The 20,999-nt window shown below is 41.1% G+C and overlaps 1 protein-coding gene across 1 annotated transcript; it reads right to left on the minus strand.

Moving 5' to 3' along the window:
• Positions 1-8,070: 8,070 nt before the first annotated feature.
• On the minus strand, positions 8,071-19,190 carry hacd2 (3-hydroxyacyl-CoA dehydratase 2). Its single transcript, XM_040148992.1, has 7 exons — positions 18,863-19,190; positions 16,522-16,639; positions 15,538-15,556; positions 13,369-13,457; positions 12,634-12,755; positions 10,351-10,529; positions 8,071-9,389 (listed from the first exon to the last, which is right to left on the minus strand). The coding sequence occupies exons 1-7, from the start codon at positions 18,985-18,987 to the stop codon at positions 9,307-9,309; spliced, it is 735 nt and encodes a 244-aa protein (XP_040004926.1). The 5' UTR covers positions 18,988-19,190; the 3' UTR covers positions 8,071-9,306.
• Positions 19,191-20,999: the final 1,809 nt, after the last annotated feature.

Below are 20,999 nucleotides of genomic sequence, written 5' to 3' on the forward strand. Positions count from 1 at the left end.
AAGTGTGCTTCCTGCGTCCCGCCTCCCCGCCGCGCTTCCATTGGAGAGAGGAGGGGGGGTGAGTCACGCTTTGGCGCGCGCTGATTGGGCGACAGGCCGGTCAATCCACATCAAGAGGCTGCGCGACCCCTCGGGCGCTTTCGACGAATGGGCGGGTCTGTAGTCACAGCTGGATGGCCCTCTCTCTCACACACACACACACCCACCCACGCACACTGGGGGCTGAATCCTCCGTCGGTGAACCCCACTTCTCCACTGGTTCCCATTCTCAAAGTTGGGTCCCAGGACTCCGGGACCTGGGCCCCAATAACATGATGAGGATAATTCTTATTCAAAATAATTTGGCGTGGCGATATTTTGACCTGTTCTGTCTTCTCTGTTAAAATGAAGGGACGACGTCTTTGCATTCCCAACTTTTCAAAGGGCAAACTTTTGAGGCTCAGTTGTATTTTCTCGCTTTTTTTGGGGGGGGGGCAGACGTTTTCGCTCCTATGTCTGGAGACATTTTGTTGCATTCTCTTATTCCTATCGAGCTCTTTTCCGTTTGATTTATTTATTTATTTATTTATTGCATCATGGGTTTAATTGTGAAGAACAGAGATCAAATGTCAAACATGTGTCAAGCCTTCTTAAATATGAATATTTGATGCTTTTCCCTGCGTTACACCAAACTAAATTAAATATATTTTGGTTTTAGGCTGTTGGTCAGAGGAGACAAGGAAAATGAAGTGGTCATCTTGGGTTCTGGCAATTTATCAGTTACTCGGAAAAGTAATCCACAATGAAAACAATCATCACCTGCAGGCTTTTTACATCTTTGCTTGCCCATATTTATAGGCTGAGGGTAGAACAAAAAAAGTATGCGTGATTCAGCCCAGTGTTTCACTTCCCCCCGCCATTCACATGCGGTGAAACAGCACTTGTGTCATTTAAGTTCACATTGTGTGCTAATGAATGTAAATTGGAGGCATGTGACGAGGAGCCTCGTGTGTTTGCTGGGACCGGCTCACCTCCAGCTGAGTTCCCTTTGCCCCCTTTGCAACTCAACAAGGGTGAAACACTGTTAGCGGAGAGAACAGGGGCTTCCATTCAGCACAGCCATCATCAAATAAAAGGGGAACTCAGATATAAATCAGATACAAATTTATCTTGATTCAGGTTTTGTAACTTATTTTCTCTGCTTGTCTTATGACTGCTTGTTTGCTCGCTCTCTTTGGCTCTTTCTCTTTGCTCTCTCATAACACACCTAACACAATTTATTGTTGAATAACACAAGGCAATAGTGATCTCACCATATTAAACTCAAACAGATTAATGTGAAGAATCAGGTTAATGCCGGAAACTGTACTGTACCTAAGTACAGTTTAGACTGAAAACTTCAGTGTTCTGCTACTTTGTACTTCTACTCCTCCTAAATTTCAGGCAGAAATTAAGTAATTTATGCATTTTTTTTTTTACAGCTGAATTTACCAGTTACACTACACGGCCGAAAGTATGCGGACAACTCATACGTGACTGTTGAACATGACCTTCCAAAAGCACATTTAATCTGCTGCTGTAACAGCCTCCGCTCTTCTGGCGTCGGGCTCTCCACCAGGCCTCTGAACCTGGCTGCAGGGATTTCCTCCCATTCAGCCACAACAGCATTAGGGAGGGTGGCCACTGGTGCTGGGTCATCAGGGCCCGGCTGAGCTCCAGGGCTCTGAGCAGACCAGTCAAGTTCTGCCGCACCGAGCTCGGAAAAACCGTCTCTTTACGGAAAAGGGCTTTGTGCACGGGGTTATTGTCATGTTGAAACATGAAAAAGGCCTTTCCCCGCATACTTTTTGGCCACATAATGTGCTTTGCGCATTAAGATTATACATACAAAACAAATGTTCGGCCTGGGAATAATGATGCATTGTCACAGATGAAACAGCCGGGCCTAACAGAATAAAAAGTAGCTAAAATAAGCTACTGATTAGCTGATAACCTTCCTCACATGTCCAACCAGGATCAGAGTGTCTGAGAGAAAGCAGACATCGGTGTGGAATCTTAAGTTACCCTTTGGTATTAACTGCCACTTTAAACTAATCAATCACGTTTATGCGAAATACTGAAACCACTGTCCACGTCCGGGCAAGTTTGCTTTTCACACAACGCCAAGACGGTGTTTTATAAGGGAGACTCGGGAACATGTGGAGCTAAAATCTAAATAAATCCAATTTACACAGCTTCACGGTCTAATGTGGAATATACATACGTGTGTGTGTGTGTGTGTGTGTGTGCCTCCCGCTTTTGTCTGATATTTCACAGTAACTGAAACCACACACATACTGTACGTGGTTCTCCAGGTAAAATGCTTTCACTCGTAACGTTGAACGCTTCTAAAGCAAATGTAATCAGGGAGGTTTAAGATTATGTTCCCTGTTGATTCGACACAGAACGCTACTGCCATCGTCTGAATGTTAAATGAACTGGCTCAGCAGCAGTTTATCATCATGTACAAGATTCAGACGTGTATTCACACCCTCACACACAGAGAGAGACTCTCTCACACACACACACACAAACACAAATTTAATCTCATTACAACCATCTTTTTGAATTTCCACATAAATTTGCTATTGGCTATGTAAACTATAGTTAAAGTTTGAAGGGTTTTTTTTTTTTCACCCAAATTCCCATGCAGTTCGTTTCAGTTTTTGCTTGCAGAGTGTTTGATATCTCCATTGCTGAGACCCCTGGTGCCACACTGATACCATGAAAATGGAGAAAACTTCGTCTGTGGTGCTCAAAGCAAGAGGGTACAGCGCTGGAAAAAAAAACTCGACAGAGAAAACAACCTCCCCAGTTAAGTTGATAAAATCAGGACGGTTTTCAAATGAGCACAGTCCAGATTGAAACCGGAACTAAACCAAAAAACAAATCACTCTGAAGTACGTGGCTCGGTGGCGAGTTACCAGTGGGAGTGAGTGGGAAAACATGTTTTATTTCTAGTCACCTGGATGAACTGACCCTTTAACACACTGTTATTTCAAATGTAAAAATTCCCTGTGTAAATACCAGTGCCGCCACAAATTATTCAACAGGATTAACTGTAAAGAATAAGACATTTTTGCCATGTAACACGAGAAGGAAATGTTAGTGATCATCTTCCTCCGTGTATATGAGCGAACTATTTATGAGTGAGTTTATTTAAAAGTGTAGTAAATCTACATTTAAAAAAAAATGTAATTAAACATCATTATTATTATCATTATTCTGGAAAAAAAGGTGGAGAACAAAAGCACAAAGCCTAGTAAAGGCTCTGTCCCACAACGCTAATACACTTAAATGCATACGTGAAATACAGCAATTTGTTTCTCCCTTCTTAGGTGATTTTAATACAGTAGAGTCCAGCCATACTGAGCAGAAGCCTAAAGAAGCTCTTGGATGGATGGAAAACAGCTTGAGGAAAAGGCTACAGCAACAACATTCAGTTCACTGGATAAACACGCTTCGTTTTCAGTGATGTAATCCTCAAATATCCCTCTTTCCAAAAGCAGCACAGAACAAAACAGACCTCATCAAAAGAAAATCAAAGAGATGAGAACATGTGCAAAGAGTCGCTTCTACCACACAACTACACAACAGACAAGACAACAGATATAGCTTGAGATCGAAAGCTCGTTCTTGACACCACTTGACAAAACTATCTCACTAACCCGTTTCAGACTCGAGTTGTAGCCCAGCATAGACCAGAATCCATTAAGGTGCTCAGAAAATGCCGGTTTCCCAAAATGGCAGATTCTACGGATTCATGACAGCTGGACAAACTCCACCAGCTCAGGAAGACTGTGTGGCACGATCAAAAGCTCCAGAGCAGCTACTAAATGGACCTAGTAGTAGGACTGTTTTGTCAATGGGTGTAACGCTGGAAAGCGTGTTAGTCACGTGGTTCTATGCAAAGCCAGCATCGGACAGTCTGCATTCACCCCTGCACAGAGGTCAGTGCTCTCATCCGTCCGTGGGAACTCAAGTCAGGCATCTGACGCAGAGACCGTCGACCTCTCTGAGAAACCTTTCCGGGTGGAAAGCACTGCACAGGAACAAGCGGTTGATGCCTCTCCTTGTGGCACAGATGTGTCCGTGTCTGCTATGGCAAGAATTCCTATAGGAGCTCATATAATATAAGTGTGCTGCTGAACGTAAGAAGAAACCTCTTGTGTAGACACCAGCCCCTCTGGATACCTCTTACGCGTATTAATCTTCACGAACCGGGGCGGTCTCGTGAATGTCGAATCTCTTTTTCAAGACACCTGCGGTCAAAATGGCAGCACGACCATGTCATATTAATGCACCGCCAACATTCGCCGAGAGAAGTAAAGCATAGGACTATGGGGGGAAAAGGGCATTTAAAAACACATTAAAACGAAATAATCAACAAGCACAAGAGGTTCCTGAAAAATAAAGAGAAGTAGAGGAAGCTGCAGAAGGGAAAAGGTATTGGAATTGTTCAAGAGAAGGAAAATAAAATCAAAGTTACGATGCATTGACCATGGATGTTGTAACTTGGGGAATTACTTAAACTACAGTGGCTTCAGAAAGTATTCAGACCCCTGCACTTTTTTGCACGTTTTGCTGTGCTGTAGATTTTATCATAGACAGATAAACTTGATAGTTTTGCCCATAAATCTACGCTAAGTCACCCATGATGACAAAGTGACAACATGCTCTCAGAAAGTTTCGCAAATTTATCAAACAACCAAAAACATCCTAGGCTCATCTTGTTCGGCAGTTCTCATGCTAATACTAAATGAATGAAGTTATATGATATAGCAATTCAGTCTCTTCTTCTTGCTGCACTGATTCAGCCGCTGGTAGCAGCCAGTCAAGCATAACTCCTGTTTGCAGTCCACAGGGAAAAAAAAATCACATCTGAGGCATCGCAAATATTCCGAAAAACATCCTCTACAAAAATAAACCTTTTCAGTGTTCCATCAAATTGTTTATTATGAACCATGTGTGCTGGCAGTGCCTCATGAACACCAGTACAAACACACGAACCATTTGGCAACGTCTAACATAGCATCAAGCGTTCCAGAGATTCGCGGCATATGCGATCCAGTGGCCGAATCAAGGGACGGTGCGCAGCACGAGGGCGTGAGAGGTGAATGCGAACCGGCTGCATCGGGAGGCCAAGGACTGACAAGCGAAGAATCCCCTCACCACCGGCAGCCTGTGCACACGTGCGGTGAGACACGAGAGGAAGATCTCAGTCCAGGTCAGTGCAGATCTATTCTCTCTTTCACAAGAAGGAGAGAAGGACGAGCGCTGCACGGTGGAGAGCAACCTTTGCCGTCTGTATCGTGTATGTTGTTTGTGCAACAAAAAGGGAGTCACACTCGGCCATCCACCTATCTCAGATATTTTTTCTCTGAATTTTGCTATTTGAGCCAGTATTCAGATAATAATAGTCAGAGCTCGACGTCGCCATTCTTTGGACACGGTTGTGCTACGAAGAATCATACTGGACCGTCACGTGTCATGGGTAGAGTGACGAGGCCTGGCGGGAAATATCAAGTCAGATTTATACTCTTCTCATCACCTCTTCTCTGATCAGATAGATTCTGATCCCGGTACAAGTTTGTTGTTGGATAAATTTCATACAACTGCTTGTGTTTAGACAACATCAAAAGTTTAGGAACGAAAGAGCAATGGCAGCCAAGTGGTTGAGGCGCCCAACTAGGGCATCCAGTCGTGTCATCTGGGTCATCCACTGTCCACATTTACACTGTGACTGTCAAATAAAGGCTGTTGACAATGCCTAGACTTTGCAGAATAATTTAAATACTCGTCCTGTTAAAACAGTTGTATAATGTCTTCTCATGTCATAGTGATGTCATGGATGGATGGAGGAAGGGTCTAATAAAAACACACAATCGAGTTGCATTATGGGAAATGATTCAGTATTTTTGACAGTATTTTGACTTTTGATGGTTTAGCAATACTTGACGAATTCTCCTCTTTTTTTCTTTGTACATTTTTCTTTCCCCCATATATATGTTTTTCAACGGTTGAAAAAATCCAATAGCAACAATTCAGTTTTGACATTGTAACATTGTCCCATGGAAATAAATGAAATTACGCTAAAACAGACAATGTTCCCACCTATATGATGCATGAGGGAATGAGTCACCGGTACATTTAAGGTACACATAGAAAAACTAGCCACTTTTTTCCCCATGAATTACTAGAAGTCCACTGTTACTCAGAGGGGCCCACCAATGTTGCATTATACATGTACCAGTGCATGTTAGTTTGCCACTGTATATGCAATAAAAAAAAATGTGAATATGCTTCCCATATTATAGGTTTATTGTAAATATATACTCATTATTCATACCTGTACAAAGTAGTTGGCCCCATGCAAAACATTTGTATCAAAACTTTATTCAGTAGAACCAATTCTCAAGTAACATATGCCATGCTTTTGTAGTTTTTCTTTTTTAAGTTATGCTGTAACACAGATCTTCGTTCCAGGCGTCCAGATTTACTCTTTCATGCAGTTTTACAATGAGCTGCACTTCTGCTCCTGCAAGACTTTCCCAACAAGTATCTGAAATCATGCTCAACCATTTATGGGGAAGGACTGCAAGACGGGTTCTATGATCAAGACCGCAAGCAGGACTTCAGCAACATGACTTGTATGTTTTGGAGGTGGCTTTGAGCAGTAATGTTGACACTGCTCAAATGAGGCAAGCTGATGTGCGCTAGCTTCTGAGAACACAGTTTGAAAGAATCATTTAAGGGTCAGTTCACCAAGTTTACAAAAAAAAACTTCTCACTTACCTCTAGTAGACCGGTATTTGGACTCGCCAAGATATATTTGAAGTATCCGTTTCTGAGATTTCTGCTTCCACCTCAAGACAATTGATGTGAAAGGTAGGAAGGCACTCAAACGTTGAAAAAAAATTCTATTTTAAAGATTTGGACTGCATCATATTTGTCTAGAAACAAGCATTTTAGTCACTCTGACTAATGCGCAGACCTCGCTGCACTTGGTAGGTGGACTGTCAAGACCAGTGGTTCCAAAACTGTGGGATGGGACCCCTAAGGGGACACAGGGGCTATTAATTGATGCTTGCTGGTTAGATTTTTTTCTGGTGTCTGGCAATGACTGATCCAAAGTATCAGGGACACTGATTCTAAAAAGAGACGCTGTTTTAATTTTTTAAATGTAATTTTGCAACGCTGCGAGCACCACAAATAAATTCCATTCACCTCCATTGTATTGTGGTGGAGGTAGAAATCTCAGGGAGGAGATTTGGTATTGAGTATCGTTTAAAAAGCAAAAATATCTGGATGGCTAGACCACCAGGGGTATGTGAAAAGATTTGCTTTGTAATTTGGGTGAACAGACCATTTAAAGAGTAACTGTTGTTTCTTCTCTGACCTCAAGCGGTTGAAGCTCCGGCTGTGCTGCAGTGGTGTAGAAATGTACTCAGAGGGATAGATGTGCGGCAGACTCATCGTTTCAACTGAAAGAGGTCAGTAGAAGGATGCTCGTTCTGCCTGATGTTGTCCTCTCCGACAGAGCAGCCGACAACAGGCCCAACAAAATATCGAGTACTCCGGATTACAACTCCAAAATTTCCATAATAACATTGTCTAAAACAAACAGAAAACATTGTGGGGTGTGCAATCAGATATGACCATTACAAACTAAATGTGTCTTTTTTTCATTAGGTAATGAAAAGGTGGACCTATTCTGATTCAGTTCTCTCTTTGTACTGTACGTTATTAAATTCACCTCATTGAAAAGGCATGACTACGAGCTCACTAATTGATTGCACTACCAAGTCTGTTTGCTTCTTTCTTGAGCACTATTCCCACATTGACAGAGACATGCCTCTTAGGAATAGCACTTCAGCTCACATAGCTCTATACAAATGAATGACCACCATTTTTTTCATGTACCAAAGTATAGTGAAATCACTCTGTATTTCAAAATAAAAGTCCCTAAAGATAAAGCATCTATCGCATATTTAAGCTACAATGTGGGTTTCTTTTGTTACATATCAAAGCTTATTTCCTCTGAAAGTACTGTTGCTACTGTATGTTGCGCTATCTGTTCTTTTTTGCTAGTGTCTCATTACAAGCCATGATATCTTAATTGTTCGTTTGTGATAAAAGGGTTTCACATCCCGTTTACGAGACAAACGGACCCTGTCAATTAATTAGAGATGGGATGAGGACTGAAGACAGAGCTTAATAAAGAATGAAAGTGTGCATGTTCTAATTTGGGTGGTTTGAAAAGCATCACTTTAATGGAGCTGAAAATGCTAAAAGTAGTTAGTTTCAATAGATAAAAGAAAGAAAAATGCAATCACCTGAAGAGATGAGGAATTTTTGCTCACTTGGATGCATGTGGTAAGGAAAAACATGACTAGTCTCTTCAATCACCTACTGGCTACATCAGGTTAGTAAACATCAAGCAATGAGGAAACCAAACGACACAACTCACAGTCATCACTGGCAAAGTTGGGAAACTTAAAGCTTTTAGACAGTCAACATAATCAATGGCAGACCAGTAAGAGTGTAACTGAGACACAAGTCAAAACAACATCCGAGCAAACACCAAACAAAGAGCAACACAAGTGGAAAACAGATAGAAAACCATGCAAGCACAGAATGAAAAAAGGTTTATTGGACTAAATTAGGAATGTAATCAAACCTTTGACTGAAACGAATGAAAGAAAACAAAAAAACGGATCTGGACCAACAAACAAACTGTAGATGCAAAACCTACAGACAACCTAGTTGCAGTGCTAGTCTTCACATTATTCTTTCTGTAGTGTAGTAAAGGATAACTGCTTCTTAAAAAGACCAAAAGACGAGCCCTGGGTGAGGTGAGAAACCTATTAGGGATTTTCTATAGTGTTATTTAAAAGGAGGTTATAGATTCTATTAGTGCGCGATTTAGTTCAAAGCTTTGCTGTGAGTGAATTCGGCTCACTGCTCGCGTGGCAGCTCAACTGTATCCAAGTGAAAATACAGTACCGTTGTAGCAGCAAGGTCTTTGACTATACAAAAGTACCTGCAGTTTGTTCATAAATAAAAACAACAACAAAAATAACACCAGTTCGTTCATGATTTGTGAGCATCTATACAACCCAGACAACGGCTGGACAAAAATTACGATGCTTGACAATTGGATCATCTGCCAGGCCCGTTCTGGCAGTTTGAAAACTGGTCGGGTTTTGTGTTTCAATAAGCAGACATGGTTTTGTTCCTCTTCCGTTGGTTGTTTTGGTTTCTTCGCCCTTGATCAGATCCGTCTGATCACTCCACTTTGCTGTAGTCTTCTACGTGGCCCAGCACCTTCTTCCTCTGTCGTATCATGTGGAAGTAAAGCTGAGGGAAGACTGAGGGGAGGCAGAGGAAGATCAGTATGTGGAAGAGAGACTTCAACATCAAACTACAACAGCAACTGGATCGACCAAAAGACACAGGCTTCCTTCCTTTTTATAATTTTGCAAGATACCTCTACAAAAGTGCACTGCATTCACCACAGAACAGAAACAGGAAGCATCGTCCTCCAGTTCGACTTCCATTGTCACGTAATTATGAGACAAACTATTACTTACTAATTATGTGATAGATTACCTCATAATCATATCCCATCATATATGACACTGCCTGATTCAATTCTCATACGGTGATGACTGTTGAGGGGTGATCAAACTGAACGCAAGTGGCATCACTGCAAACACAGTCAACGGAAAAATGCAAGATGCATATTTGTTGCAAAAATTAGGGAAGTTGAAGGTATTTCAGCTAAAATTCATGCCAATCATTAGCATTTACGATTCAAATGAATTAAGTGCAAAGACAAGAGGAAAAAGGAAAGAGATTGGATGGAAGCCACCGAAAATTCCTGTAAATTTTGACATTAGTCAGAATCTGAGCTGCCACACAAACACACCACAAGCAGAATCCTCACACACACACACAGTTGCTGTGTCTGTTGCCAGCTACAGTAGCTATAACTAACGTTTACACAGGGAATTAACGGGGATTGCAAAAAACACTGAAGCGGTCAAATAAAAGCGAATAACGCAAGGTAAAGAAATTACCTTTGTGTTCCGACTCAAAATCCCTTGAGGCCATGTTTACATTTTCTCTAAATTATGAAAAAGATCTTGTAATTAGGAGATACCGATGATGCTAAATCACAATTACAGGAAAATGTCTCCAATTTTTCTTTTGCATCGCACTGCATATTTGTGATTTAAAGCAAACTCTTAGTGGGCGCACGATATTGTTGCTGCATGTTTACTGTCGCTACCAGAGCGGAAAAAAAGCAACATCTGTTTGTTGACTTACGGGGAATGTAGGAGATCATGACGAGGATGAGGAAGGTGTAGTAGTCGAAGGAGAAGTTGTACTTGTTGGGGAGAGTGACAGAGTACAGGCCTGTCTTCTGCACGTACGGCAGCGCTGCATAGATAGTCAGCAGTTCCCCAGTCACTCCCATGGGATACAGCACAATGAAAAAGGTGTACCTGCAGGAGAGGGGTTTGTGAGAGAGAAGGCAAGGGACTGAAATAATAAATCATACAGCTTCGTTACTCAATGCTTCTGCAACATAAGGGGTGGGCGGTATAGCTGGTATGAATAGCAAAACACAGAGTGAGATATCATAAGGATTTGACTTTTTTTCTGTTTGCACCACAAGCTGCACGTTACCCAGTGCAGCTCCAAACTTAAGCAATGTCAGTGATAGGCCAGTAAAAACGTGAACATACACTTGTGCTTTTCACTGAAACAAAACACATTTTCCTTTGAAGAAAATGTGGGTGAAGAACACTTCTACATAAGCACAACCAAATGATGAAGAATGTGGTCCAAAAAAGGCAATTCGTTATAAAAAAAAACAAAAAAATGCAAGAGAGACTCAAAAAATTGTTTCCAGAGGCAGCAATACGAGCAACATTTTTCATTAAGTGGAGGGGTACGAGGGATGTTTGAGTATGTGCTCAGGCTCTGACACAAGTAATTCAAGTAGGCAATGATTCAAGCAAAACATTGCCTAAAACCCTGACAGACTGCTGTCCTTTAAAGGAAAGCCAGCCATGGAAGGACATCTAAACACCATAACAGTGCATTTGAGTAACGACACGGTGCAGATTCTAACTGTCGACAGAGACGCGTTAAAGTAATAGTGAAAAGGCTGCATTCAGTTTTAAATCCCAAACCATAAACAAAATTCCAAAGTTGCACTGCAGCAGCTGTGAGAAAGTGGAGCAAACAGACAAAATTACATTATTGGATCCAAACTCTAAATGTGATAAAAATATTAGGCCATACCATGTGCTTCTCGACGAGAAAGTTGAAGAATGCAAATAAAAAGGATATAATACTGCCTCTGCGTGCCTCTAAATTTTTAATGCTAGGGCTGTTGAGGGATTAGGCCTTCTGAGGAGAAAGCTCGCAATTTAGTATGAGAGATACACTGAGCTCCGTTTTCTTCTACAGAGAGAATGAAGATCAAATAGAGAAAATAAAAAGTTCTGCCTCTTCTTTAACTAGCGCTCCAAACCCAGTCACTGTCTTCTGAGCCTTCGCTGAATTTTCCACGGGTGCACAACCAATTTTTCTCTCTCTCAGGCTGCAACTCAAACCAAAAGTCAAATACCAATATAGCGACGGTCTAATTTGCTGCCAAGCAACAACGACCACAGGGGGGGAGGCACTTAACAACTGTTGCCTTGGTTGTAGACAAAGATGAATGCCATTAGGCGGACAGATTTTCTGTAGGCTTGATTTTGGTTTGTTTTTTTGAAACTGATCCGTGTATCTTTAGCATCGACAAAAACAACTACTTAAACAATGCAGTGATTCTCAAAGTGGCTGCTGATTAATTTCTGCCAATTAACTAATCGTATAAACACATACAAAAGTCTTTGTTTCACATAACATAGTAAGCCAACCCTCTCACTTACATCAGTGATTAATGTTGTCTTAACATCTGTATCGTTGTTTTGCAAAAGTGGAGCTGAAGCAATTAGTTGAAGTGACAGAAAACTAATCAGCAACTATTTTTCTAATCCAGTCATCGTTTTAATCACTTTGTGAGCAAGAAAGGCCAAACAATCAATGATTCCAGCCTCTCAAATGTGAGGTTTGGTTGCTTTTCTTTGTCATATATCACTGTAAATTTAAGATCTCTGGGTTTAGAACTGTTGGTCAGACAAAACAAGAAGTTTGAGGACGTTACCTTGGGCTTGAGAACATTGTGATGGGCATTTTTTCTCTACCATTTGCCATTTCGTAGACTACACGCTTAATTGACAGAAAAAAATCAATAATGAAAATAATAATTTGTTTCTGTCTCAGTACAGTATCAAGATGATAAATCATGGCTTTAAATAAGGAGATATCTAATCACAGCATCTTACTTGAATAAGAATCTGACTCAAGTATTCTTCAGTACTCAGTCTAACGGACATAATTCATTTATTCAGTATTCTCCAACTATTGAGGCTTGACACAACTCTTTTAAAATCATCTCATCTTGAAATGATTGCTCAGGCATGTACTTCAGCAGGTACACTTAGTGTACAAATGTCCCCTGCTCTGACACTGCCCTCGGGCTGAGTTTCCTACCTTGCCCATTTGATGAGGTATGGCAGGTGATTGAGCAGGCTGAAGGTGTAGAAAGAGTAGCGGATGATCTCCGTGACGGTCCAGGCTGTGACAAACAGTAGCACGCTGTCCTCGCTCTGCACCTGCAGAAACACACACACACACACACACACACACGGGATGATGGGAGGAGGACCGAGGAACAGACGGGCTTGCATCATGCCGCAGTAGTTACTCTACTGTAGGCTAATCCAGACTTCCCATCACAGAACCATGCTGTTTGTTTTCAGATGCTCAGGGATCAGATCACACTGCAGACCGCTGGTCACTATCCTCAGATATTAGAATAAAAGCAATGCAAATAGGATGTTAAAAAGAAAGGCACACTCCTGATCACACACTCGCAATATAAATACGGTTTCCATACACATACACGCAGAAGGGAATGAGAGAACAGCTTGAGAAAAACGTCAGTACAGCATCATACAAAGACACACAAAGGAAACAAAGCATTTCAAACACGAATTGTTATTCACTGTAATAAAATTCAGCAGATCCATTCCTGCAACCCTATAGCAAGACCTCCTGGCGTTACTTACAGATTTACTCCTTGCCAAACTAATCCAATCCAATCTATCAACAGGGCAAACAGTACATCGACTGGTCACTTTTGAACACGAACCCCGGGATCTATTTACATTGCTGTGTCGTTCATACCAAGCGAATTAGACAGACTGAGAGAGAAACTCATCCTACCTCCCTGACGCTGTGTGTGACGGCCCAGGTGAGGAAGACCCGGGACATGACCTGGAATCCAGTCAGGACCACGGAGGACGGTACAATTCCTGGGATACGAGACAAAAGACAAACCCTTAATATATAGGGATGAAAGAACATTGGTCACACGTGTTAATTAGCTTGTCTGCTTGTGTGTGTGTGTGTGAGCATTCCCGACATGTTGTCACTGGCAAGGTTCTCACTATTTTCAATGTTTTCTTTTTTCAAGACATCCAGGACATTTTCAAAAACCCAGAGAGTGGAACGTCGCTTTTTTTAAGTTTAATTTCAAAGCGTTACGATGAGCACACTCCGCAGATATTTAGATGCTGAAGATTCCCAAAACAGTCAGTTATTTGATTAGCCGCCAGACAGAAAATCAAACTGATCTTTTCCGCTCCTCAGCTGTGAGTATCTGAGAAACAGGAACCAAATCCCCACATTTGAGCTGTTTGAAGATGTCAGTTTGGGCCTATGGAAATGTTTTTATGGGAACTTTTCAGTTTTTTCTGTTTTCTGGAAGGTAATCATCATCAATAATGAACAAATTAGTTATTGGGAGCCCTGGTTTGGATATTAAAAGAAGCGATGCCCATTTCCAATACACTGGATCAGTATTGACACTGGCACGGCCCCAACTAAAAGAATTGGGTTTTAGTCAAAAACAGTCTGTTCACAATAAATATTTTTTCTAAGATACTGCAGTAAATTGTAAATATGTGATTTCATAAACGTTCTACAAATAACTAAACAAATAAATAATGGGAAGTTGTTCAAGCCTAACAAGGCGTTGTGTGTGTGTGTGATATGTAGTCATGTGTAATAGTCTAATTTAAATTAGGTATCCGAGGAGAAAAATTTGATCGATGCGTGCCATTGCTGAGACTAATTTCCCTTTTTGTTTTTTCTTTCGCTTCTGGAGACCTGGGCCTCAGAAGTTAAATGTTTCTTCAGCTATATATCATTGCATTTTACATGAAATGTAATTTTTGAAAAAATAATTAATTGAACCCAATTGGGGTAATAAATAAAATGGGTAATAATAATAATAATGGTTGTCACATAGAAGGGAGTGCTTGACTGGGAAAAAAAAATTCCACAAAAAGCATGTCCAAAAAAACAGGAAACATAGGAGGAGATATTGGACAATGAAAAAAAAAAAGCGTTTTAAAAAGAAAACTGATGCTCTGCTTATTAATAAATATGTTAGACACATCAAATGGTTTGATGAAATACCGTGTGCTCAGGAGTGTTGATGCAGTATCTTTTACTGGCCAGTAGAGAGGAACCTAGAGCTGCTGGTTTGCATGTGTGTGTGTGGTTCCGTGTGTCCGTGTGTGTGTGTCCGTGTGTGCGTGTGTCCGTGTGTCCGTGTGTGTGTCCGTGTGTGTCCGTGTGTGCGTGTGTGTCTGTGTGTGTGTGTGTGTGTGTGTGTGTGCGCATGCTCTGAGTGGATGGCAGCAGCAGGGAGCCTGCTTGCAGTGGGAAAGGTCAGCTAGCTTTGGCTTCAAATCCCAGATAATGAAGAAATCGGACTGTGAACCACGGCGAGGCAGCCAGGCCAGAGCTGGTCTCTCCACATCACATTAACACCACGAGAGCTTCTCGGCTCTCTCCTTGGCAAACACTTCAAATATGAAAAGGTTGTGTTTGTCTGTACATCTGTGCTATAACTTGTCAAATAGCTTAAAAGGACTTCTGACTATCAATGACTTAAATTTTTAATTTCACCTCAAAGTGCAGAAATCCCTGGACGGTGTTTGGTTAGGGTAAGACCTGGTGACAGCAAAGGCCATGAGATATGACTAACATCATTTTGGCATCGTGAATTGATGTGAATAGTCAAATTTAAAATGGAAATATGTGGAATTCACATCTCAACAAAATCTAAACTTAAGCGTGGATATTTTTTGATTAATGGTTTCATATAACCTAATACCATACGTACTTTAATCATAATATCCACTATGTAATTACAGATATCTTAAATGAACATTGTGACTCACTGGAATGAGAGACACAGCACAACATGAGGTGATGATAAAATGGTTTTTGATACTCTCTCTGAAGTGATCTGTACTGACACTGAGGTTTTTACTGGTAACAGAGAGCAGCGTAGGTGAGGGTGGAGGTTGTAGAGAGACTCACCTACAGCACAGTGCAGTATCTGCGAGAGGAAAAGATAAGAGAAAATGACTCAATATGCTGGAAATCATTTGGAGACCATTCTAAATATTATTATTATCACTGATTTCCCATTAACACATCTCAAGACATACCTGAAAAGGAATTTTGTGAATGCGCACAACTTCATTACACAAAAATTAACTTAGTATTTCTAAATAATGTGTCATGTGTGTCTGAATAAACTTGACTGACAATGTTAAGACTGACTTAATACCATAGTGCCTGTAGTGTTCAATCTGTGCACGGACCATTTCATGAATGGAAGATACTGATGGAAGACAAAGCTAAGCCTCCTATTACTGAGCCACAGTGTGTCTGGACAGGATCACTGGAACACCTCGTGTTGCTCAGCCCCTGGACAGTTAAGACACGTGTGTGTCAGTGTGTGTCAGCCGAACATGCCAGGCTGATATGTTACAGCGGACATACCGAACACTGTACAGATAACAGGCCTGTCAAATTCAGTGCCGCTGCACATCCAGACCTGAATCCAACACTCAATCAGATTTTATTGACCTGATGCTTTTTCTAGCAGCTGAAAAAGTCCTGGATTCATAAATAAACCAAATTTTCGCTGAAACATTTATCAATTAAGCAACATGAACACAAACGTCAAAATCCTGACAGTGGTTTTCCATAAATCATTCACTCCAGTGTACTGCTTGGACCGCTGATAGAACAACTGCCCTGTAGAATCATTAAATGAAGTAATTTATTAATAGGTTAATCGAATGCTAAAAACATTAATGTTGGATTAATAGAAATAAATATGATTGTTGCATCCCCAATATCTGGATATATAAATCAGTTAAGTGCTGATTAGACAAATGATAGTTTTCTCTGAAATACTGCCACATCATATATACTGTACATACTGCATTCAATGAACTACATTGTGATGGTTGATTTGGTCAATAATCGTCCGGCTCTTTGTGCTTATCTCACCTCCAAAATAGCTCCAGTCTGAAAGAACTTCAGAGGCCTCTCTATCGAGTAGTACAGCCCGTGGTAGCTTCCTCTGGCTAGGTAAGCTCTGACCAGGCCCACAGCTATCACCAGCCACCTGGACAGCAGAGGAAAAGAAAATATCTCAGGATGGTCATCGCACATACTATTCTGAGATAGTATTTGCCAGATGATCTCAGTAGGATCATTTGTTGGATGTTGCTGTCAAGGCCCCCTGTTAGCTGCTTATTTGAAACTTGCGATGAAAATACGTCTCGGGCAGGACTGCAACTGTTTCACAGTTGAACAAGAAGCTTAAAATTTATTATAGTGGAGTAAATACTATTCAACAATACATTTTGAACACTACAAGGGCATTCACACCTGTAATTTATGCCAGCAAGGAAAGCTATTTGTGCAAATGTGATGAAATATACACAAATGCAGATATACAATATGTTAATTATTTTAATATCGGTCATAAGCGGTCATAATTTGACATCATATCTCTGATCATTAATCCACTAATTAGATCGGAAGTCATATGAGTCATGTTTTTGATTTTTACGCAGATATTAAAAACTAGGTGTAAAGTTCATATTGAGCCAGATTTTTATGGATGGAGAACTGATATGGGTTTCACCACATACAATTAAAAAATGATCATGACAATGTAATGGTGCAATGCAATGCATTACACCATTCAGGTTCTGCCCGTCTCCCTCCACAACTGTCTGAGTGGTGCTAGAGGAGACCTGAGCAGGGCGGAGGTTTCAGTTCACACTTTGGTTTCACAGACTGAAGAAAGTGACCTGCATGTAATAGGCCTCAATAATCAGATCAATAATAGGGTCACTTTAGCAGAAACTGAGCAGGCCTGCTCGGCGGCTACAGCAGCATCTGAATGCAGACACCCCATTTGAGCAGGGAAAACGTGCACGTACAACACCCTGACTTGTGCTCAGTACAAAGCAAGCACTGTATAACCTATGAACACCGAGTGGGACACAATGTGACCTAACTGGTTGGAACAGTGAGAAAAACAACACCCACCATTCAATTGTGCAACAGTCTAAGAATCAGTGCAATAAAACACGCACAGAGATTTCTCAATTCGTGGTTCAGGACCACTACTTTTGATTTACGCAAGTATCTGGGACAGGCAACAGAGGTCATAAAATGTGCATCTTGTGCATATCCAGCCTACTTTAATACAAGTCTAACTGTAATCGTTCAAATGCAAAATGCAGTCCCATAACATCCATCAGAAAAGTTATTTCTAGATGGCGTTTGATCATGCAAATAATCTCTGTGCATAGTTATATCTAAATACCAAAGCTGTTCATTTATAATTGCAGATACTGAACGATTAAAGTATAGTTTATACTTCTACTTCTTCAAGGGAAACCTTACAGGTAACGTCCCGTCTTAGTTTCAAACAAACTCACTGGTCCCTTCTTACTCAAACAGTCATTTATTCTTCAAACATCCCCCCTAGCAACTTTCAGTAATATAGGTGTCGTAACTGGGGCTGCAACTGATAATAATAATAGCAGCATATCCTCACTTTTGAGGAGTCTGCGAATATTAGACAGTTTTGCTGAATCTATAACAACTGAATCTATTAATCCATTATCAGCATTGTTGCAGATGAACTTTTTTTCTATACCCTAATCAGCTGTTTCTGGTTTAGTCCTAACTTTTTTTCTTATCCGGTTAAAATGACATCTTAATTTAAATCCTACGTGGCCTGTTAGAGGTAACCAATAAGCCCTTTTGGTGGCTCTTTTTCCTCTCCCTTGAAATAACTTAGCTATTATAGTTATTTCTATGTCATTTATTTGATTGTAACTTAAAACTCAAACTCGGTCGCTGCCCCGCGAAATTAACATGACAATGCAAGATGACAACCCACACTTTCTGGAAGAAAAAACAAAAGAAAAAAAAGACAGACAGCAGACAATAAACCAGCTGTCCTTATATTTCTGTATTGTATGGGGTGGCGACCGGTCAGTCACAATTACAGTCCCACGCCAGGTGGTGTTCTGCTGCTCGTCTAGCGTTAATCTGTGTAAGCCGTCGGGCGTTGGGAAGCACACCCGAATGTATTTCACTACACAGCATGCTAGCAGCGCCTCTGATAATAACGCCACAAAATTAGCAGATTAATAATCCAAAAATAACATTACAGCGGGGAAATCTTGCTCCCATTATTCAGTCCTGTCTCGCTCAACCGCGCGCACACACACACGCAGGCAGGCAGGCAGGCAGGCAGACACACACACACACACACACAAGCAGCAGCAGCAGCAGCATTAGCATGAGGAAACACGCTACATACCCCGCCGTCATAACAACGTTGTAAATGACCAAGTAGGCCGTCGCCAGGGCACCGGGTCCCTTCTTCTTCTTCGGGGCCACATCGCTGTGGGCTGCCTTGCTGGTCCCCGGAACAGCGGCCGACATCGCTGCAACCCTCAACGGTCTTTGGTGCCGGACAACGGCGGCTGTCAGGTTCAGCGAGTCGGGGGGGGGGGCCAGGAAGTGTCGTCCTGAAGCGAGATGGTTCACTCTCCCGTAATTCCGCCTTGGCTTTTGAGACGCTTTCACTCAAAAATCACCTTGAAAATCGGTCCTTTCAGTGTGCGACCCAATCAGTTTATTAAAGGTATTTATGTTGAATATTTATATTCGCGCTAATTAAATCTGGCCGCTCTGTCCCTCCGGGCGCCCGTGAACTTGATTGGGACCAGTTGAACAGGAACTATCTTGACCTGAGCGTTTGATCTTTGTCGATTCCTCTGATGGTGGAGAGACTCTCTTTGAGAAGCGCGCCCCCTAAAGCGCGTCCCAGACTCCGGAACTACATTACACTCACTTGGCAGTTTATTAGGTACACTTACTGCACATGTATCTAAAACCAATACGCTCTAACACAACAGTTCTGCAATAACTCCCACCTCCCTGACAGTTATAATGGTCCGTTTTAATTGAAACTGTTTAAAAGAGGTTTTCATTAATCTCCTAAAACCCCCCTGGGGCAAAGTTTTGTTGTTGGTCCCCAGACAAACCCCACTGTATACGTCAGCCCCAGTATTTCCCCAGGCACTCAGAAACCAACCCCTACTCTAGAGCTGAAATTATAAGGTGATTAGTTGATTGGTTGAAACTTAATTGGCAACGATTTTGGTCATTGATGAATCATTTAGGTTTTTTGTGTTTGTTTGTTTGTTTGTTTTGTTTTGTTTGGGTTTTTTTTTAGAAAAAATTCTATAATATTACTGGTACCAGCGTCTCATGTGTGAAGTATTACTTTTCAGTGATAGTAAACTCAGAATTTTGGGCTTTTCGACTGTTTATCAACAAAATTTGTCAATGGTTGTAAGTGACAGCAAATGGAAGGCAAAACGATATAACAAACAGTCAGACAAAGACTAATGAGTATAGAAATGATATTAAATATATATGTATATAAACGTTTTTAAGATTATTTATTTATTTGATCATTTCATCTGTTGCTGGTCATCATAGTTAGTGAGATATGCAAATATTGAGATGTCTGAAATTCATTATGGAATTGTAGGATCCAGTTTATTTTGAGTTTGAAAGTCCAGATACAGTGTATTGGGCTTTTCCTACATCAATTTTGACAGCTCTTTAAAAAAAAAATCTGTCTCTTGTAAATCCCCTGACTTTATGAACATGCACCACTAAACTGGTTGAGTGGCCCTTTACTAAAAGTTATCCTCAGAACTGCAACGTTTAGTCAATTACTCGATGAGCTGATCGAAAGAAAATTACTTGCCAACTCTTTTGATAACTGATTAATCAAGTCATTTCCAAGCAAAAATGACCAATTTTGATGTCCCAGGTTCTCAAATGTGAGGTGCCTTGTCCTACGTAATAGTAAACTGAATATTTGGGGGTTGTAGTCAAACAAAACAAGACATTTAATGATGTCAGCCCCTGCTCTGGAACATTTTAATGGGCATTTTTAAAACTGTTTTCCGATGATTTATAGACCAAAGGGAAAAAAAAATAATCTGAGGAATTGTCGATAATGAAAATAACTGTCAGTTGCAGCCCTAGTCATCATATTTAATAGCTGGCGTCAAATTCTTTACAGTGATTGACTGTCTGAAGTCTCTGGCCCTCAATCATCATTAGAACCTGGCGACGCTCCGTCAGAGATGCGGTTTTCCTTGCTTCAGGCTCGTCTTGTGTGCCTTTTGCCTTCAGCCTGATCTTCAGCAAGTGATCCACATGATCATTTGGATTGAGTTCATGTGACTGACTCTGCCCGTCAGGCCCATTTAAAAAAAAAACCTCCTTGGCTGCCTTGTTTGAATGTTTAGGATACTTGTCCTGCTGTGTTGTCCTAATCGGGTGAGAGCGTATAGATGCTACAAGGCGCACACTGTTGAACCAATAAGGGTGTAAACCCCCTCAATCTAAACCTGAAAGTGAGCACGTTAAAC

This window comes from Xiphias gladius, chromosome 16, assembly GCF_016859285.1.
Source record: "Xiphias gladius isolate SHS-SW01 ecotype Sanya breed wild chromosome 16, ASM1685928v1, whole genome shotgun sequence".
Lineage (NCBI taxonomy): Eukaryota > Metazoa > Chordata > Actinopteri > Istiophoriformes > Xiphiidae > Xiphias > Xiphias gladius.